Source organism: Topomyia yanbarensis, chromosome 2 (genome assembly GCF_030247195.1).
Source record: "Topomyia yanbarensis strain Yona2022 chromosome 2, ASM3024719v1, whole genome shotgun sequence".
Classification (NCBI taxonomy): Eukaryota; Metazoa; Arthropoda; class Insecta; order Diptera; family Culicidae; genus Topomyia; species Topomyia yanbarensis.
The window spans coordinates 2,225,448-2,243,791 of record NC_080671.1 but is presented as its reverse complement, the minus strand read 5'-3'; the positions used below and the strand labels follow the sequence as shown (position 1 = coordinate 2,243,791).

General features: G+C 38.1%; 1 protein-coding gene across 2 annotated transcripts in view; it reads right to left on the bottom strand.

Annotated features, from left to right (window-relative positions):
* The window catches only part of LOC131683165 (cadherin-related tumor suppressor), a 505,933-nt gene that overhangs the window by 113,008 nt on the left and 374,581 nt on the right, over positions 1-18,344 (bottom strand). For both annotated transcript variants that reach the window (XM_058964996.1, XM_058964997.1), the window contains exons 7-9: positions 7,593-7,780; positions 7,104-7,520; positions 5,454-5,967 (exon numbers count right to left, since the gene is read on the bottom strand). In XM_058964996.1, the coding sequence (XP_058820979.1) occupies positions 5,454-5,967; positions 7,104-7,520; positions 7,593-7,780 (1,119 nt within the window). The remainder of the gene's footprint in view (positions 1-5,453; positions 5,968-7,103; positions 7,521-7,592; positions 7,781-18,344) is intronic.

The window sequence follows — 18,344 nt, the reverse complement described above, 5'->3', positions numbered from 1 at the left end:
AGTACACCACAATACATTTCTCTTCAATAATCTTTAGTTTTTGATTTTCTGTTGAGCGGTTCGGCTTGGAGAGCGTTCACCACAAACCTTTGCCAAAAAACATGCTTTGGGGGATGCACCATAACTCCGACAACCTTCAATATATTTTTTAATTCAACTTGTGTTTTCTATCTTCGGTAATGCTACCAACGAACTTTCTTTCGCCTATTCAAATAAAATTTTCATAAAAAACTTTAAAAAATCACGAACTTAGCACACTTTTACGCCACTTATATGTTACCCCTTAAATCAGTCTAATTGGCATTTTAGTGGTTACCCCACCGTAGAATTTTTAAAACGTCGAATTTTTATTTAAAAGTCTAAAAATTATATCCCAAAAAATGAAAGACGAATACGATATATAAATGCTCAAATTATCAGTTCTTCCGGTATGCCTCTTGTGTTAACCTCATACCCACTTTTTTGAGTTGGCCGGAAATGCAACTCGAACAAATGGCTTTTGGTCGTTTTGAAATTTTCACAGCATATTCGAAATGATTTCTCCAGCAACGTGCGTAGGATTTTAATTTCATATTGCTTAATTTTTGTTAAATTAACAATTTGTTTCGATTTTAATGGTATTTTCGGTGTTTTTTTCACTTAATAGTGCGCTATTTCGCGAAAAAGCCAAATATCGAAAAAAAAATCCTTCGTAAGTCGTCATAAGGAATAAAAAAACATTTTTTGACTCTAGGTTTAAAATTACGCGAGATAGTTTTCAGGCCGTGGACCTCTACCTAAAAAACTCGCATAGGGGGGAAATCCTGCACAGATGCCATCTTGTGATAAAATTACTAGAAAAAATTATTTTTCTGATTCAATACATATGTTTTAAATCCCTTTTAACAATATTTCAACTCATCCCTTTATTGTGCCAAGAAAAAATCCGAAATATGCTGAACTGGGAGCTGCCAATTCAAACATCTTTACTATTCCCAGAAGGTAAAACATGGATACTTATCATGAAAGCCGAGTGAAATATTTGAACACTGATGTGAAGTGAACTAAATTTGGTTCCCCTGAGGGTAAAGAGGAAACTATTTTATTCTCATCTGTCAACTGAGCAATTTATCTCCGTTGCTCCACCAGACTATGATGAGCTAAAAGCAGAGCATCTAATAAAGGTTTGCTCTGTCATAAGCAAGAGGATTCAGCAATGAGAGGATGTGGTTTCTCTCTGCTCTCCTAGTCACTGGGCAAAAAATGCGCACCAAAATAAAACTCATGTTATATGGGGGTAAAATATTTCTCTATCTCTCCGTTGCAAAGATGAGTAAAATGAAGCCTGGTGATCATTGATAGAAAACTCAATTGGAATTCCCATCTTGATCAAATTATAAGTAATAAAACCTTTGGAAAAAATGGGGAATGAAACCTAAAATGATTCAATGGATCTATATGGCTATAGTAAGACCTAGAATAACATACGCGAGTTTAGTTTGGTGGCCGAAAACCAAAGTTAGGTACGCACAGAAAAAACGAAAAATACAAAGACTTGCTACGATATCTATCACAGGAGCAATCCGTAGTACGCAATCTAAACCGCTTGATACAATGTTAAATTTATTGCCTTTACATTTATTTGTGCAAATGGAAGCTGAGAAAAATGCACTAAGGCTGAAAAGAACTAAACAGTTCTTCGATGGAGACCTTAAGGGCCATCTCAGTATTCTAAAAGAGTTCAAAATCAATCCGTTATTAAATCAAACTGACTGGATGAAGAGGAAATATAACTTTGAACACCTATTCAACGTGTCTGAACCAAGCCGCACTGAATGGGAAACAGGAGGGCCTACTGTTAAACCAGGATCAAGAGATTTCTACACTGATGGTTCTAAACAGAGCAACAAAGTTGGAGCTGGGGTAACTGGTCCTGGAGTTAACGTGTCAATATCTATGGGTAAATGGCCAACTGTATTTCAAGCGGAAGTACAGGCAATTATTGAATGTGCCACGATTTGTGTACAACGCAATTACAGACATACGAATACATGCATCTTCTCTGATAGTCAAGCAGCCCTTAAAGCATTGAAGTCAATTACGCGTTCCTCTAAATTGGTTTGAGAATGCATTCAATTGCTACAGCAGGTGGCTAGAAAAAGTACAGTGGATCTTTTCTGGGTACCTGGCCACTGTGGAAATGAAGGCAATGAAAAAGCAGACTTATGAGCAAGAAATGGATCATCAAAATTATTCCTAGGGCCTCAACCATTTTGTGGGGTTTCAGAATGCACCATAAAAATGGAATTGAAGAACTGGGAAAATTCAATTATAGATGACATTTGGAAAAATAATACTACTGCCGGGCAATCTAAAACATTTATCTCACCAAATAAAATAATAACTCAACGGCTGCTTAGTATATCTAAAAAGGATTTAAGTACTTTCAGTGGTTTAGTAACAGGGCACTGCCCGAGTAAAATATTGTCTCAAGCAGTTAGGAAAAATAGAAGATGATACCTGTCGCTTCTGCAACCTAGATAAGGAGAACTCAGAACATTTATTATGTAACTGTGCAGCACTTTTCCACAAAAGGAGCAAATTCTTCGATAAGGGGATAATACAACCCTTAGATGTATGGACGACTGCACCCAGTAAGGCAAGAAACTTCATACCTTACTGGGACCATGCCTATAGTCAGCAAGTGAGAATCACTCAGATTAATAGTGATACAACACCTTGATGTGGCATATAATAAAAAGGGGCCTGCCACAATAGATCTAAACACTGGTCGCAATGGAATATGCACCCAAAAAAAAAATCTAGCTTAGCGTGTATATTGTTGCCAGAAATTGTACGCGTATCGCCTCCAGTTTGGTACGCATATAGACACGTATTATTATGGGTTCAATTTTGTGTTATTAGGGATCATCCATAAATGACGTAGCATTTTTTGAATGATTTTTAGCACCCTCCTCCCCCATCGTAGCATTTCGTCACAAACCTCTAAATGCCCCCTAGTAATTACATAGCTTGACGGTAACGCTCCCCCTCCTTGTCCCGTAAAAAAATTTCAAGAAATAAAAAACGATGTTAGGTGAAACGGGTAAGATTGCCGTGACATCAGGTCAACCCCTATTCCACTTTAAAAAAGCTACGTAGCATGACACGACCCCCTACCCCCCTGTCGTCAAACATCATCACAAAATAAAAAACTCCCCCCTCCCCCATATAATGCTACGTCATTTATGGATGGTCCCTTATCCCTCCGGAAGTCGCTCAAATGGCTCATTGAAGGAGCAGCCGCAGCTGCTCTAAGACGATTTCGCTAGATTTTCAGAGCAGCGTGTAAATATAAAGGATCCACATAATGTCCTCCAGAAATGAAATATTTTCACGGAAATTTCACAAAAGACTAAAGAAGTGTATAACATTCTGTGGTTTGAACGATTTTCATTAAGTCCTTCAGTATCATATAGTAGTCTAACACTTTGGAAATTTCTAAAAACCCATTTTTATGAAACTACCGGTATTTTTTTTAAAAGAAAATCCACGTGGACAACGTAGGGAGGGGAGTAGGGGTACAGGAATTGCGTGTAGCTTGTCCACGAAGGGGTAGGAGGGAGTCGAAAGCGAAGTTTTCCTATTGTTCACGTGGCCCCATGTAACTTTTTCAGAGGGGACATTCTCAGCATTCCAATGGAAATATTTTCGTTTCTCAACAATAGGGGAATTTTAGGACATTTGTCTCAAAAATTCCCTATTCTTAGTAATTCTATGCAGCAAATCATACATATTTTGCAGTTTTGTTATGTGAGAAAATTACAGAAATCGTACGAAACGTTTGTGACCTTTGTCAGAATAGAAGAAGTTTGGGTTCTACGTAATTTTGCCATTCACATCAAATTTTATCATTTTCTCGTTCATGTATCTTTATTATTCTTCAATCACTTTTCATTGAGCGTATCTTGTTGAACGTGGAATATTCTCAGGAACAAAACAGAAATAGAGTTGTTATCAATAAAATTCAGAAAGATCGGATTTTTTTTATATTTAGTCTAGAAACCACATTTTTTCATCAGAAGCTCTAATACACCAACTTGTCGTATTTTTTCTGAAATGAAACATCCACCCTATGATTTCTAAGCATTTTTTAAACTGAAAATCGTAAATTATCAATAATTTATGATAAAAAGTGGAATCAAGACTAAATGTCAAAAAATCTCAATTATCTAATTTTACCCAAAGCGAATCTATTTTTATTTTGTTCCTTAGGATTTTCCAGTTCAACTAGGTACATCTAATAAAATTTGATTGATAAATATTAGAGATAATGATAAAATTTAATATAAATAATGAAATAGTCTAAAACCCCAACTTCTCGTATTCTGACAAAGGTGTTGCAAAGGTTCCGTTTGATTCATGAGATTTTTCTACAATAGAAAAAACCGCTAATTATGCATGATTTGCAGCATAGAGCAGAATAGTTATAAGGAATAGTGGATTTTTGGGACCATTGTCCCAAAACTCCATTTTTCCATATTTTTCAAAAAACTATTTTTTTTCATTAAAATGCTAAGAATGTTTTTTTGAATAGGTATAAACTGTAATTTTTCGAGTGCTACTTCAAAAGTTATTGCATTTAATATATTTTCACCAATATTTTCCCATAGTGCAACGTTAAAAACTCCAATCGAAGTGGGCGGGGGTCTAAAATTTTCCAAATGATGTGAAATTTGGCATCTAAGTTTTCTTTGACATTTGTCACAATAAAAAGGAGAGGTTTGAAATAACAAAAAAAAACGCATATCTTTAGCAATTTCTTCTAAAATGTGTTGTTCTACAACTTCATTGAAGACAGTCAAGCTATATCTTCTATTTCTATTTAAGCGAAAAGAAGGGCATTGCAATGTACTTTGCTAGACATATTATAGAGCTAAGTCTTAGTTTTAGCAAAAAGATGAAGTTCCTGCTAATTTTACATCCTGGACCACCGTTCATGAATTGAAGCAATCGGATAAACTCACGGTTTTCTTCGCAAGGGGTCTCAGAGGCCCGGCTTGTTGCAGTTCTCTAATTTCAATGAACTTGTTTTTTGAAATTCAAATGATCGAGTGTTTTCGGGCTTTCGATCCTCTCACTGATAAAACGACAAAAAGAGTCTTTTTATGCGATGCTTCTTGAAGTCACAAATAGCTTGCCTTTTCGAGAGTTAATCAATATCTTATTGCCGCGAATACTTTAAAGTATATTTTATTCATTATATTTCCTGCAATTTTAGACTTTCTTCCAATGTCATCCATTGATCCCCCCGCGCAAAATTGCTACTCGGACAATCTTTCAAGTAGACAAATGCAAAATTTATCCTGTTCGTAGGCCCAGCGCCCAGAGTTCTCAATACTTTTTTGCTATAATGTATATGAGAAAAATATATTGTCCAAAGGTAAACCAAACGGAAAACTGCAATTACTTACCGGTGTCCATCGCCACTAGTGTTAGGATGTATTCGGCCTGCATTTCCCGGTCCAGTGCCCGCAGCAGTGAAATTTCCCCGCTCGATGCATTAATTTTGAAAAAGTCCGTATCGCCCTCCTTAAGAAAGTAGCGAACCTGCGAGTTGAACGGTGGCGTATCAGCGTCGTACGCCTTCACCGTGATGACGTACCCGCCGTTCGGTGGGATCACGTTTTCCATCACATACGCCAGATAGGGCGAGTCCAGAAAGGTCGGCGGATTGTCGTTGATGTCCGTGATGGTGATGGACAGTTTGGCGGTGTCGAAGCGAATTTCGCCATTTTCCGTGTCACTGGCGGAATCCTCCGCCCGCACCGTTACCGTGTAGTGCGACTTGCGCTCGTAGTTCAAATTCTTGGCCACACGAACGATACCGCTATCCTCGCTGATGGTGAAGTCTCGATTGTCGTCGCCGGCCGCAATCGAGAAACGGACCCGTCCATTAGCGCCCTCGTCGATATCGGTCGCGGAAACCTGCGCATGCGTCCATCGGCCCGTCCGACCGTGCGTGACAGCACAAAGAAGGGGCGAGCGAGTGGAAGATATAAGAGAGAGAAAAAAAATAAAACGGAACACTTTAAAATCTGTTTCGAATCGTTCGGCTTTCTAGGAGTGCAAAATTCAATGTGACCGGACGGAGAAGAGCCGCAGAATTTGCGGGCGAATTATAATAGTTAATTAGTCATCGTCTGCAAATGTGCGCTTGATTGGGGATGGCTTAAGAAGTGTTCGGTTTTCGTGAGGCCTATCGCAGAACGGACAGCAGCCACAGCCAAAGGTAATTCCGATGTTTCGTGTTTGGTGCTTTCGAGGCAATTTTTTTGTTGCTTTTCGCTGCATCGATCGCACTGACTGAGAGGCCGGCAGCCGCCAACCGGCCATTTAATCACACAAAGTTTAGCGAAGCAAATGCTGAAAGAAGTCGATTACCGGCTGATACATGAATAATTTATTAGTTATAGATAAACGATTTTAAGTGAATAATGAACTGCGCAGCGTTGGTTGTGGCTGCTTTTGCACGCAGTTTGCTAACTACTTTCGCAACCTCCGTGGGTGTCGTTGGGGAGATTAGTGCATAACTTTGTTCGTTTTCTCGCTTTGCTGGTTGGTACGTAGGTACTTCCGAAAGAATGTACCGATCGTCACAGTGAAATGAAGTTTTGGACCATTTGACCCACTTCAGAGCTCGTAACAACTTAATTTACGGAAGCTTGTCCGGGGGGGGGGGGTAACCGATATTCTACGCGTAGGATCTTGATGGGCACAAAAAAGGCAACGACTTCTCCCGCCCATATGCGCCGCATGCTCAAAAGAAAAATGATGTTTTGAATAAAGGCATTTCGTGACGCTCTCGAATAAACAGCAAAAACGTTTTAAATCCACCTCACGGCACCTTTCTCGTAGCCTGACTCCGTGTCTGCTCTGTGTGGTCAAGCAGGCTGGTTTGAAAAGGTTGATTCGAGATTAAAAACTGAACGGAGCGAGAAAAAAAAGAAGGTCTTTGGTCGCGGCCTGCTGCTGTTGCCGTGCGAAAATGCCTTCATTCTTCATTTTATCTCGTGAGGCAGGAGATAAATTTCTCTGAGAATGTCCTGGCCCTCGACACTTACCTGTAACACGCTAGCCCCGATGCTGGCGTTTTCCGCGATCGCCGCGCTGTACTGTTTCGGATCGAAAATCGGACTGTTGTCGTTCTCATCGAGCACGTGTATCAAAATCCTGGATTGGCTCGATTTGGGCGGTTCGCCGCGATCTTTTGCGGTCACCACCAGCTCATAACTGGCTTTGATTTCACGATCCAACCGACCGGACACACGCAGCAGCCCATCCGCGGATCCAATCGTGAAAGGTGTCTGCACATTCGGATCCAGCTGGTACTCGACGTACCCGTTGCGACCTTCGTCACGGTCCACAGCCTTGATCGCCATTATGACCGTGTTCAGGGGAATGTTTTCGGCCACCGCCGTTTCGTTCGGGGTCACAAACTCCGGCGCCAGGTCGTTGACATCTTTGAGGACGATTGTGACCTGGCAAATTGGGGGAAAAAATAAAATATTTTACCTTTATTTTGGAATCTCTAGCCATATGATGTGACCTACCTGTACAGTGGAGGACAGGCGCCTTTCTGGTTCTTTTGCACAATCCTGCGCCGTCACGATTAAATTGTAGCTAGCCTTAGTCTCCCGATCCAGGACGCGCCTGGTGCGAATCGTGCCATTGTGGAGAATCCGAAAATCCTCGTTTTCGTCGCCCATCGTAATACTGTACTCAATCCGTCCATTAATTCCTGTACGGAAACAAAAAAAAAAGAAGAAGAAAAAATCAGACAAAACAGTTACAAGTTACTCTTTCAGGGAGGGTTGATTTCAGTGCCACCAGCAGACGCGATTTTATCGAAGCGATAAATACCGGGTTCGTCACTTATTGTATTCAAATCGTCTGGTTTCCACGGCCGCCGGGATATGGGAGAGCAAAATGCAAAATGACAGCCGAAGCTCAAATTCAACGTGTGTATAAGGAGTAGTGCAAAACGAGAAATCGCGCGCACAGAAGTAAGATCTGAAGTTAAAACATGATGGAGCAGTCAATGAACATGTCTCTTAGCTGACTACGACAAAATGATTGCCGTCGGTCCGGTTCCTTCTTTCCGTCTGTGTTGATCTTCCGTTCTGACTACATTTGCTGTCTGTCCGATCCGGTGGATTGATCGTTCTCGCGAAACTCGCTGGACTGTGCACAAACAACAAAATCGAGTAGCCAGTCGCGCGTACTGTATGCTACATATTCACAGAAAATCACGTTGAATTTATTTATTTTTCAGTAGCTGCCCTCACAGATACACGCCGTTTTTTGTACGCCAGCAACTGATCAAATATCGGTTTTTAAGCCAAAAAACGGTGTCTCAACTGGCTCTTAAACACAACTTAATTAATATTCAAAAAGAGTCCACACTCGCTCAGCTCACCTGTCGTCTCGTGGCAAGCCGTGGGTTTCGCTTTCCTACACTTGATCTCGTTGTGTTCCGCCCGACGATTTTGGGTGTCGAAAACAGATCGACGTCGCTGTCTTGTTGTCTTGCTGGACACTGGACAGCGACGGCGGAAAAAAATCGTCTACTAATTAGGTTGCTTAATCCGGACTGGGGACTGGGAATGGTCGTGAATCATCGTTTCTATTCAGATGGGTTTCGCTTGATTATTATAATTTCCAGAATATTAGTTCACCAGTGCTTCTAAATTAGCTGTGACGGGTAGCGACAGCTTACGTGCCCTGGAAATTATTCTTTCCAATCTCCTACGGTCGGTGTGATCTTGATTTATAGCTTCTTCTAAGCGATTAAAGGATTTACCATAGGAGCGGTCTCCTACGCATAAGTTACGAGAAATAGTGAGCGAATTGAGCAAGGGAGGGTGATTTTATATGAAATTGGTTCGTAATATAACTCCGAAATTTTGTTGTGCTTTGTGTGTTTGACCCTTCATTGTTTGAGATTGAACTTGTACATTGTGAAGACCAGATGAAATTAATATTATTCCTTTGCATATTTTCGAAATTGTAAGTGAACACATATCATCAAATACCTGACAAGTGTTTCATTCTATTTTTTGTACGTTTCAGCCCAAATGTTTTGAACACCTGCATATTTCCAGCTGCTTTACCAGTCCTTTTGAAGATCCCCTTCACATTCGCCCAGTAACGTTCGATGGGACGAAGCAGACACTTAGTATGACAGATTTCCATATTTATAGTTCCGATAGTGTAGAAAATGGTAGACTTCAAACCGCAGGAACATATTGTTTGCCAATTAAGGGCCTGATTAGAGAGGGAGGCAGCCAGGGCAATTGCCCTGGGGCCCGGGTCGTATTTGGGGGCCCGCGTTTTCACGGTCTACTTTGTGTACAAGTTTAAAAAACGAGTTTTATTGCTTAAATCGACGGAATACACTACAAAATATTGAGAAACCTATTCAAAGTATTTTCGAAGAAAGCAATAGAGCGCACGGACAAACGCATCCGTCCTCTTCTACGTTCGCTTCTTGGCTGGTGGTGCCGGTTGTTGGCTTGGAGACACTGGGCGTGATTGTGAATTACAATCGTACATTTAACTTGACAGAAACATGAATTAAAATGATAATTAAATTTAAATGCAGTTTGATTTTTATATTCTTAGCATAGTTGCGATCCATTGACTGCAAACGCCGTTGCAGCCCGGGGACAATCTGATAATTCCCATATATTAAACTCACAAATTTGGTGGTACTTAGATGGCATCAAATTGAGTAACATTTGAAAAAAGCAATACGAAATCTGCTAATGCCTTAAATTGAACACACAATATTTTTCGATCAATTCCTTAAGATCATGAACGACGATGGCACTCATATGGTAATGGTATACTACCGCTACTATCAAATCAGTGGTACATATATGAAACAAGCACTTTCTGTTAGAGTATCTCCGGGCTGAGCCGTTGCATGATCCGGATTCCTTCTTGAAAATACATGAATTTCCACGATCTTAAGGAACTGATCGTAAAAATATTGTGTGTTCTGTTCAAGCCAACAACGGATTTGTGGAAGTTTAAATTCGTTCCGAGAACTCCATTGGAGATGTCGAAGCATCTCTACTAGCGCGCATACTAGCTAATGTGACACCAAGAACGCGTCGGAGAATCTTGATGGACACCCTTCGACATACGTTTGATCGTACCAACCAGTATTGCGGGTGACGTCGTGTAAACTGTCGAATACGAATTGCCAATTGAAATAACTTAATTTACTACATACATGTAATAAATTGTACAAAACTGCTCCTGCAGGAATAGTTTTCGATAAAAAATGGAAACTTTGGTTAAGGGATTATATACCTTTTTATTTTAAAAAAAATCGAAATTATTTTTATAACTTTATCTGATTTCTCCTTGAGAATATTTTCCCAAATTTTTATAGAGATTCGATCAATAGATCGAAAGTTACGGCGATTCCAAGCGTGCTTCGTCTATGAAGAACAGTGGAAACTTGAAATTTTAAACTCGATTATCTCAAAATGTTGTTTAGGGATGATCCATAAATGACGTAGCATTTTTTGAGTGATTTTTAACACCCCCCTCCCCAATCGTAGCATTTCGTCACAAAATTCTATATACCCCCCTGATAATTACGTAGCTTGACGGTAACCCTCACCCCCCTCGTTGTCCCCGTAAAAAATCTAAAAAAAATCAAAAACGATGTTAGTTAGATGAAACGGGTAAGATTGTCGTGACATCAGGTCAACCCCTACTCCCCTTTAAAAAAGCTACGTAGCATGACATGATCCCCTACCCCCCTGTCGTCACACATCATCACAAAATACAAAAGTTCCCCCTCCCCCATATAATGCTACGTCATTTATGGATGGTCCCTTATCCGAAAATGTTTTTTGCGTGATCACGATTGTCGAAAAACCACTCAACCGATTTTCTTTTTTTTTCAATTGATCGTAATTAATTTTTAATGCATAAATTTTTATTTTCTGGATGAGAATTTTTTAATACAATTAGAGCTTAAAACAGTGATTCTTTAGGAAAAACGTTCTCGAATACAGGAAAAATTACTATTCATTCAACTAATCGTTAAGATACGAGGAATACTCATATACTACCAATTACCAAACCGATTTTTTTCAGTTTTGGGATTTTAGTTGATCTATTGGTCTTCAATCGTGATCACTGTAAACCCCTTAAATAAAAAAAAGATTTCGGGGAAAAGGCCCTCACTTCGCCAACTATTATCAATATATTTTCATAAACTTATGCTTTTTTATTTCGCTGACAAATGTACTACCAAAATACTACAGCGAAAACCCGTTTTGGTGAATTTTAGGCTGATTAAAGACGGACATTGACAAAATCGGGGCATATACTATTCTTTCTTCTTAAAAAACCGAAGCTCATAAAGTATTCTTCTTTAGTCCCTAGACATAGCCTCATAACCCTTTCTGATTATTATGTTTAAATTTCCTTTAAAGGGTGTCTAACAGTGCAAAATTCATAAAAAAATTAAAATTTTTATTTTTGCATGTTTCGAATCACTAAGATAAGAAAAATATGCTCAAGAAAGCATTTACTCGAATTCAAGTTGGTTCGTCTGCTAGAGCCTATCAAACTACCAATTATCAATTTTTTCACGAAGCTGATAAAATCGGGTCGAAAAGCTGTTAAAATCGGGGGTAGATGAAATCGGAGGCTGATAAAATCGGGTCTTCACTGTATAATGTTGATATAATGAAATCATGTCTTTACGTAAATTTAAACTTTCTTGACATTTTTCGCACAAAAACTAACCTCTTAAGTACGACGGGCAAAGTTGTTTGAATCTGTCATCATTAGGGGAATTACGGGTAAAACCGACACCCCACAATTTTCCCTAGAAATAAAAAAAAATCTATTTCATAATAATACTTTATTATTAGCACGATTATGTAGAGCATTTGAATACAAATTGGATTTACGTTAGTACGTCAAATGTCATAAAAATAAACAAAACATGCGACGGTAGCATTTATACTCTACTGGATGCAGGGCCGTCGAGAGCGGCGGCGGGCCCCAAGGCTAGTGTTACTGACGGGCCCTTCTCAACTTACTTATTTGAATCTTGATTAGAGGACTTGTATATATTCATTCATATATCAAACTATGTTGCTGTTGCTAAAATTGCTATGGTTACGAGTTTTTCAATTAGCGGGTTCCCGGGTACTCTTTTGCCCTGTTAAAAATGTACACAATGGTTAACAACCTTATTAGAAGTATATGGAGATAATCCGTGTATTCGCACCACGTTTGTGTCATCCCCTTTATATATACAGAGGTACTGACTTCATGTTGCCACATTCAATGATATATTTAATTTTGCGCAATAAACGCTTCTACTTTTTTTTTTTTTAATTCGTTTATTTGACACGGCTCATAGCGGTAGCTTAACGGAGCCGTGGATCTTTTATACGTTTACAATACATGTAAAAATAAAAAATACGAACAAGAATTAATCAATTGGATCTCGTGCGCGCAACTTTTTATTGCGAGCGTAAACGCTTCTACTTGATTATTAGTCTGAAAAATAATCAGTACACTATGTCCAACTATGAAATTGTAAGGTATAGACATTGATCATCTTTACCTCCATTTGCAAATTTGATATTTTTAACTTCTCCAACAGGTGATTTTAAGAGACACCTCGAAAAGTAAACAGGAATACAGTTTGACCACAGTACGGCCATTTTCCGCTTTGATCGTCATTCATTTTTATTCACGTTCGACACCGTAGGTTGAAGTAGGGGAGACTGGGGCTAGTTGGCGGGGTTTTTTGGTTTCAATTTTTATCGCCGATTTTTTTAAAGTGTTGCATTGTCTCCATTTTTAGAGACAAAAATATGTGACGCGGAAAACCTGCTAACTTACCCCGGCCCCGGGGTAAGTTGGCGGTATGTGGGTATACGCCAAAAACTAAGCAATCAAATGGAGATTCAATTACTTCAAGGGTCCTTTTGGAACGTGCTGAATGTCTTTTCGAGAAAACTGTATATTAACCGACATTTGCTATAATATTTCAGTTTCAATACCCCGCAATTTTGACTTTGACGCGTACTCCCTATACAAAAGAAAATTTTCGAAATTTTTTATGCAATTGGCCGGAATAAATGTCTCCTACATTGGCGAGATACACAAGAAAAAGATTTTCTTACTTTGGAGTGAATTCCAGAAATAAAAATATTTCATGATTTTATTGCACTGTAAATAGTACCGCCAACTTATCCCACGTGCAGCACCGCCAACTTGCCTCAACCGCATATTTTATTAAAAATTATTTAAAAAATTACTTTTGTTTGTGGATAGATGTAATATCTATACGGATGCTCTTTTCACGCGCTATCGAAAAATATAATCATTCGGGAAATAGATTTAAAATCACTCTAAATAACGCAAAGCATTTAAAATTTAGAACATTTACGTGGTATACTCGAAAACACAATATCACCCACAACTTCCACCAAACAAATCGTTTTGCAACAAAAACACATTGGATACGGGTTTTACCTAACTTGAGGTACACAAGAAGAGCCAGCGCTATATGTCTAATTGAAACAGAGAAAAAGGGATTCCGCCAACTTACCTCAACCGCCAACTAGCCCCGGGCTCCCCTACGATATTTTGCTTCTGTGGTTTAGACAAAATGATACACGGGTAGATTTATCTGTTGGTAGCGGTGGAGCAGTTTTTAGCTTTTGTTGTTAGCAAGAATAAGGTAGCAAATTCAGCTCGTAATTCTCGTTTAACCCTACAACGGTTTCGTAACTTTTTCTATACGTAAACGGTTTTGTGGGTACATTCGTACCCCAGAATTAAAACCGCTCTAATATGCCTAGTTTTTATTGAATTTATAATTAAATTAGATAGTTTTATTCAAAAATAAGCCAATCAAAGCAGCCTTTTCAAAAATAATCGTGCTTTGCAAATTTTTTATGCACATTTTCTTTTTTATACAATTTGTCCTAAAAATACGTCAACATCCCTTTTTAACCTTAATATTGCTATAACTTCGGAAGCTTCTAACCGATTTTTACTATTTATACGGCGTTGTAAATATTATTAAATTGCTTTTTGAACAAATAGTAAATAATTCAAAAACCGACCAAAAAGTGCATTTATTCCGATGGTTGTTTGAACACCAAATACAAATACAATACAAATAGTAAATATACAGCAATATGCAGTAACGAAGTTAAAATAGGTGATGAAGGAACAGACCAGTGCATTGTACGTTCCAGAACTTGGGTTACAGAAGATGAGGAATTGAGTGGTGCGTAGTACATATTATATACAAATCATATTTTGACATCAAAACCAAAAAATACGATTACGATCCAAGCGCCTTTTCTAGTTACTTTGCTATAGTAGCATTATTAAATCAAATAACAGATTTAATTGTTCAGCAGTGTTGAAGCCTATACAATTTCACGCAAGTTACTATGTATCGATATTTTGCTTATAAAAAAGATATAATAAATTTTCCGAATTATATACACATGATAAAACACTAACGTAAACGGTTTTGGGGGGTACATTTGTACCCCAGACAAATTTTAAGCAGGCACTGTTAGGTTATTTAAGTGAAACAAATAGGTTGCACCAGCTTTAATGGAAGTTTAATAATCAAATTGATTTATGATAAAGTTTGCTTGCAGTTAAAATAAACCGTAACGGAATAACAGGGATTGCAAATAGCTCTGGGGTACAAATGTACCCCACAAAACCGTTGTAGGATTAAAAATATAGAACAACCGAGAAAATTTTCTAATCCTAGCTTTTATGAAGGTTTTTTTGGAAAAGAATGTGACGTTTTAATGTAGAAGTCGGATTTAATACGCTGTTGGAATATGCAGTAATAGACAAAAAATTACACAGAACGCAGTAATAAGGAATTAAACGCAAATAAAACAACTGCGAGTACAGCGGGCAAACGACTGCTAGTACTGGTGACTGAATTGAACTGATTTGATTTCCTTATTTGGCACATAGCAATTGGCTTCTTATGGATATCACAAACATCTCTAGCGACGCCCAAAATTAGTGTTCCATCTTAACACAAAGCATTTTTGGCGAAAAATTATTTTAACGTGCTATAAAAATACAAATATACAAATAAAAATTAATTTCAATTACCGGTTAATTAAGGTCAGTCTACCTTCTCATCCCTCCCGGAGTCCAAGCTAAAATCGTTCCGCCATAGATCCCCTGCAAAAACTAGCCCCACTGTGCATAAATTGTGTTGCTATTGTTTTTTTTGGAAATGTTCTTTGAGACCAGCTATTCGAGAAGTGAAACAATTACTAAAAGTGAAAAAGGTGTTCAATGTGGCAGGAGCTAATATCCTACAATTGCACCATATAAAACATTAATCACAGTCATTCGTTACGCGAAACAACATACAACACGCCAACGAATGCGGCAACGTTAACTAAAGCATCCCCGTATATATAGACAACGGCTCTAAACAGGTGCGCTCACACGATTTATCTCTGCCCACTCCTGACATGGCGATAAAAAAAAAGTTTATATCAAGGTACGGAGAAATGGATTTAATAACATTGAGGAACATTTTCCAGGGTAATTCTAATCCTTTTCCTATGGTGAGAATGCTTGTGAACAAACTAATTCCTTTTTACAAAACCATTTTATGCATATTAACCGAACATGGAACATCTCATCAGACAACACCGGTTATGCACCCAGGGCAGATTCCTATGCGCAAATTCTCCAAAAAACACTGCACCACCTAAAACATTGTACAGAAGTAGCTAAGAACAGTCCGCCTACTATAACCGCTAACAGCACATCGTTATCTTATGCCAAACCACAAAAAGCTTCAAAACCAAGATTTGTGGATCTTACAGAAACAAATATTCACTCAATAAAATACTCCCAGTGTCTGCAATCCAACAACCGGTTCCACCAGTAAAGAAACGAACGCAGAAGAGGACGGATACGTCCGTGTGCTTGCATTTCTGTTTGGCGCTGTTCTCTTCGAAAAGACATTGAATTGGCTTCTGAACGTTTTGTAAAGTATTCTGCCAATTCAAACAAAAAACTCGGTTTTGTTGACCTAGTACATAAAGTAGACAACTCCTCTAAGAACGTTTGTTTTAACAAATGTTAAATATATCGTCGGTTGTCACGGTAAAGATGGACACGTCTATCGATACCAGGACACATGTTAGTGAACTCGGGTGATTCGTAGTTATACTGCCTAAGCTCGACCCTCATTAACAGAAGACAAAGATTAAGCCCGTACGATATTAAGCCACTTCTAGTTTTCCGATCTGTTTACATCACATCCTTGCTCTCACTTGAGTACTATGGCTCTACTTTTCATAAATTTCCCTACCCAGTAATCTCTAGCTAATTGAATGTCGTTAAAATGTAAAAAGAAAATGTGACTAACATAGTCGAAATAAAAAAGGAAAAAAGTTAAATATAAAATAAAGCTCTGGTATCCACAATTTCGAATTCTCAAGTTATTAGATTAAAATGTCTTTCAAATTTTTCTCCGCTTTCATCATATGACAATTTAATAGGGTGAATAATTACAAAGAAATTACAATTCTTATTTTTCTTGCTCTTCTATGAATACCAGACGTTTTCACCCATCTTTCGGATAAAAATTCGGGCCCCCAAACGCGACCCGGGCCCCAGGACAATTGCCCCGGCTGACCCCCCCTCTCATCGGGCCTGACTGGATGTAAAATTTTGTTGATAGATTGTAAGGTTTTAACCGAACAAAAGCTTTTCAAATCACCACTTTTTTCAGTATCTATTATTATCGGCCTTTCTTATGATTAACTGGGTGTATTGAAGACGAGTTTGAGGTATTCAATATTTTTTTTATTGCTTTTAAGAAAAAATGTTCGCTGTTGGGGTAAAACCGACACCCTTTTGTTAGGGTAAAACCGACATGCTGTTAACATGATTTTAATTATTTGCGATTCATCACAAAAGGCTGTGATCTTTAGTGACACTTCAATTACACTATTAGCACACTATAGTAATAGTAAAGATACACAGAAATACTTTTATTGTGTTTATTTCTTATGAGTCTCATTAAAAATTAAAAATCTTAATTTTTTTTCTTATCATATTCTATTGAAGCTTTTGCTATTTCTGCAAAAAGCTCATAAAACCGAATTTCTAGTGTTCTTTTGGTTTCTCATAGATGAACTTTATCACAGTGATGATAATGATCTTTTGTATACCCCGGTAGATCGTGGATTATCAGAGTCCCGTAAAATGAAAGTCTGAACCAGGTAATTTTACTAAGAAGTGTGTGTCACTCACAAATGAATGAATCCTATTAGCAAAATGTAGAACACTTGCAAATCTTCTCTTACGAAATAAAATGACACTTACGGTTGCAATGATGTGCATAAGGATTACTTGGAGATATCAATACCAAGAAATAATCCTATAGCATAAAATACTCTTGTTTATAATACTACGCTTTCGAGCTCTCTTCTCCTCACTACATGATGAAGCTACAAAAAGCACATTTTTGCCAAAGAGAATAGGAAAAGAGACGAATAGTGTGAAGCCAAAAATACCTCATTGAGCAGACCAATCGTGCAATCTAATAAACATTACTCATGCCTGAGTTGGAGGAGATAAGTATTGTACATCTATTAAAAAAGAAATTTCTATTTTCGTCAGAATTTGATTCAATCGTGATTGTGAGGTGCATTCTAAAGTATATGTATGAGTAAAAACAAGCATTAGAATTATTTCATCTCTTTGTTTCGAAATGCGCATCGTTTGATAAACAAATCCAACGATCGACATACGGTTTGTTTTCAAAATATAATAGGAGTCATTTAAAGTGCTGCCTGTGGAAGCGGTTGCCAAAATTCTAGTGTTGAAATCATCATAAAGGGAGTGTTGCCGTTTTGACTGATTTTCACTCTTCGTCTCTTTCCCTATTCTCTTTGATTTTTGCATCACACATACTCTCACTTTATTAATGACGCGTATAACACATTTTTAGTAAAGATAGAGATTTTAATAAAGTGGAGAGAAATTAAATTAAATGGGGTGTCGATTTTACCCCTATGGGGTGTCGGTTTTACCCGCAGTGCCTAAAAGAAGCCACTTTGTTTTCCAAGTTTGAAATTAATTTTTTGCCTTGTTAAGCCTTGTTAAGAATTTTCCGAAGAAGAATTCTGTGTATAAATTATAATTTTATTGATTTTGTGGTAACCCAAAAAAAGAGTTAAGCTTAAGGTGTCGGTTTTAACCATAATTCCCCTACGCCTTTTGTTTTCCCATGCGTT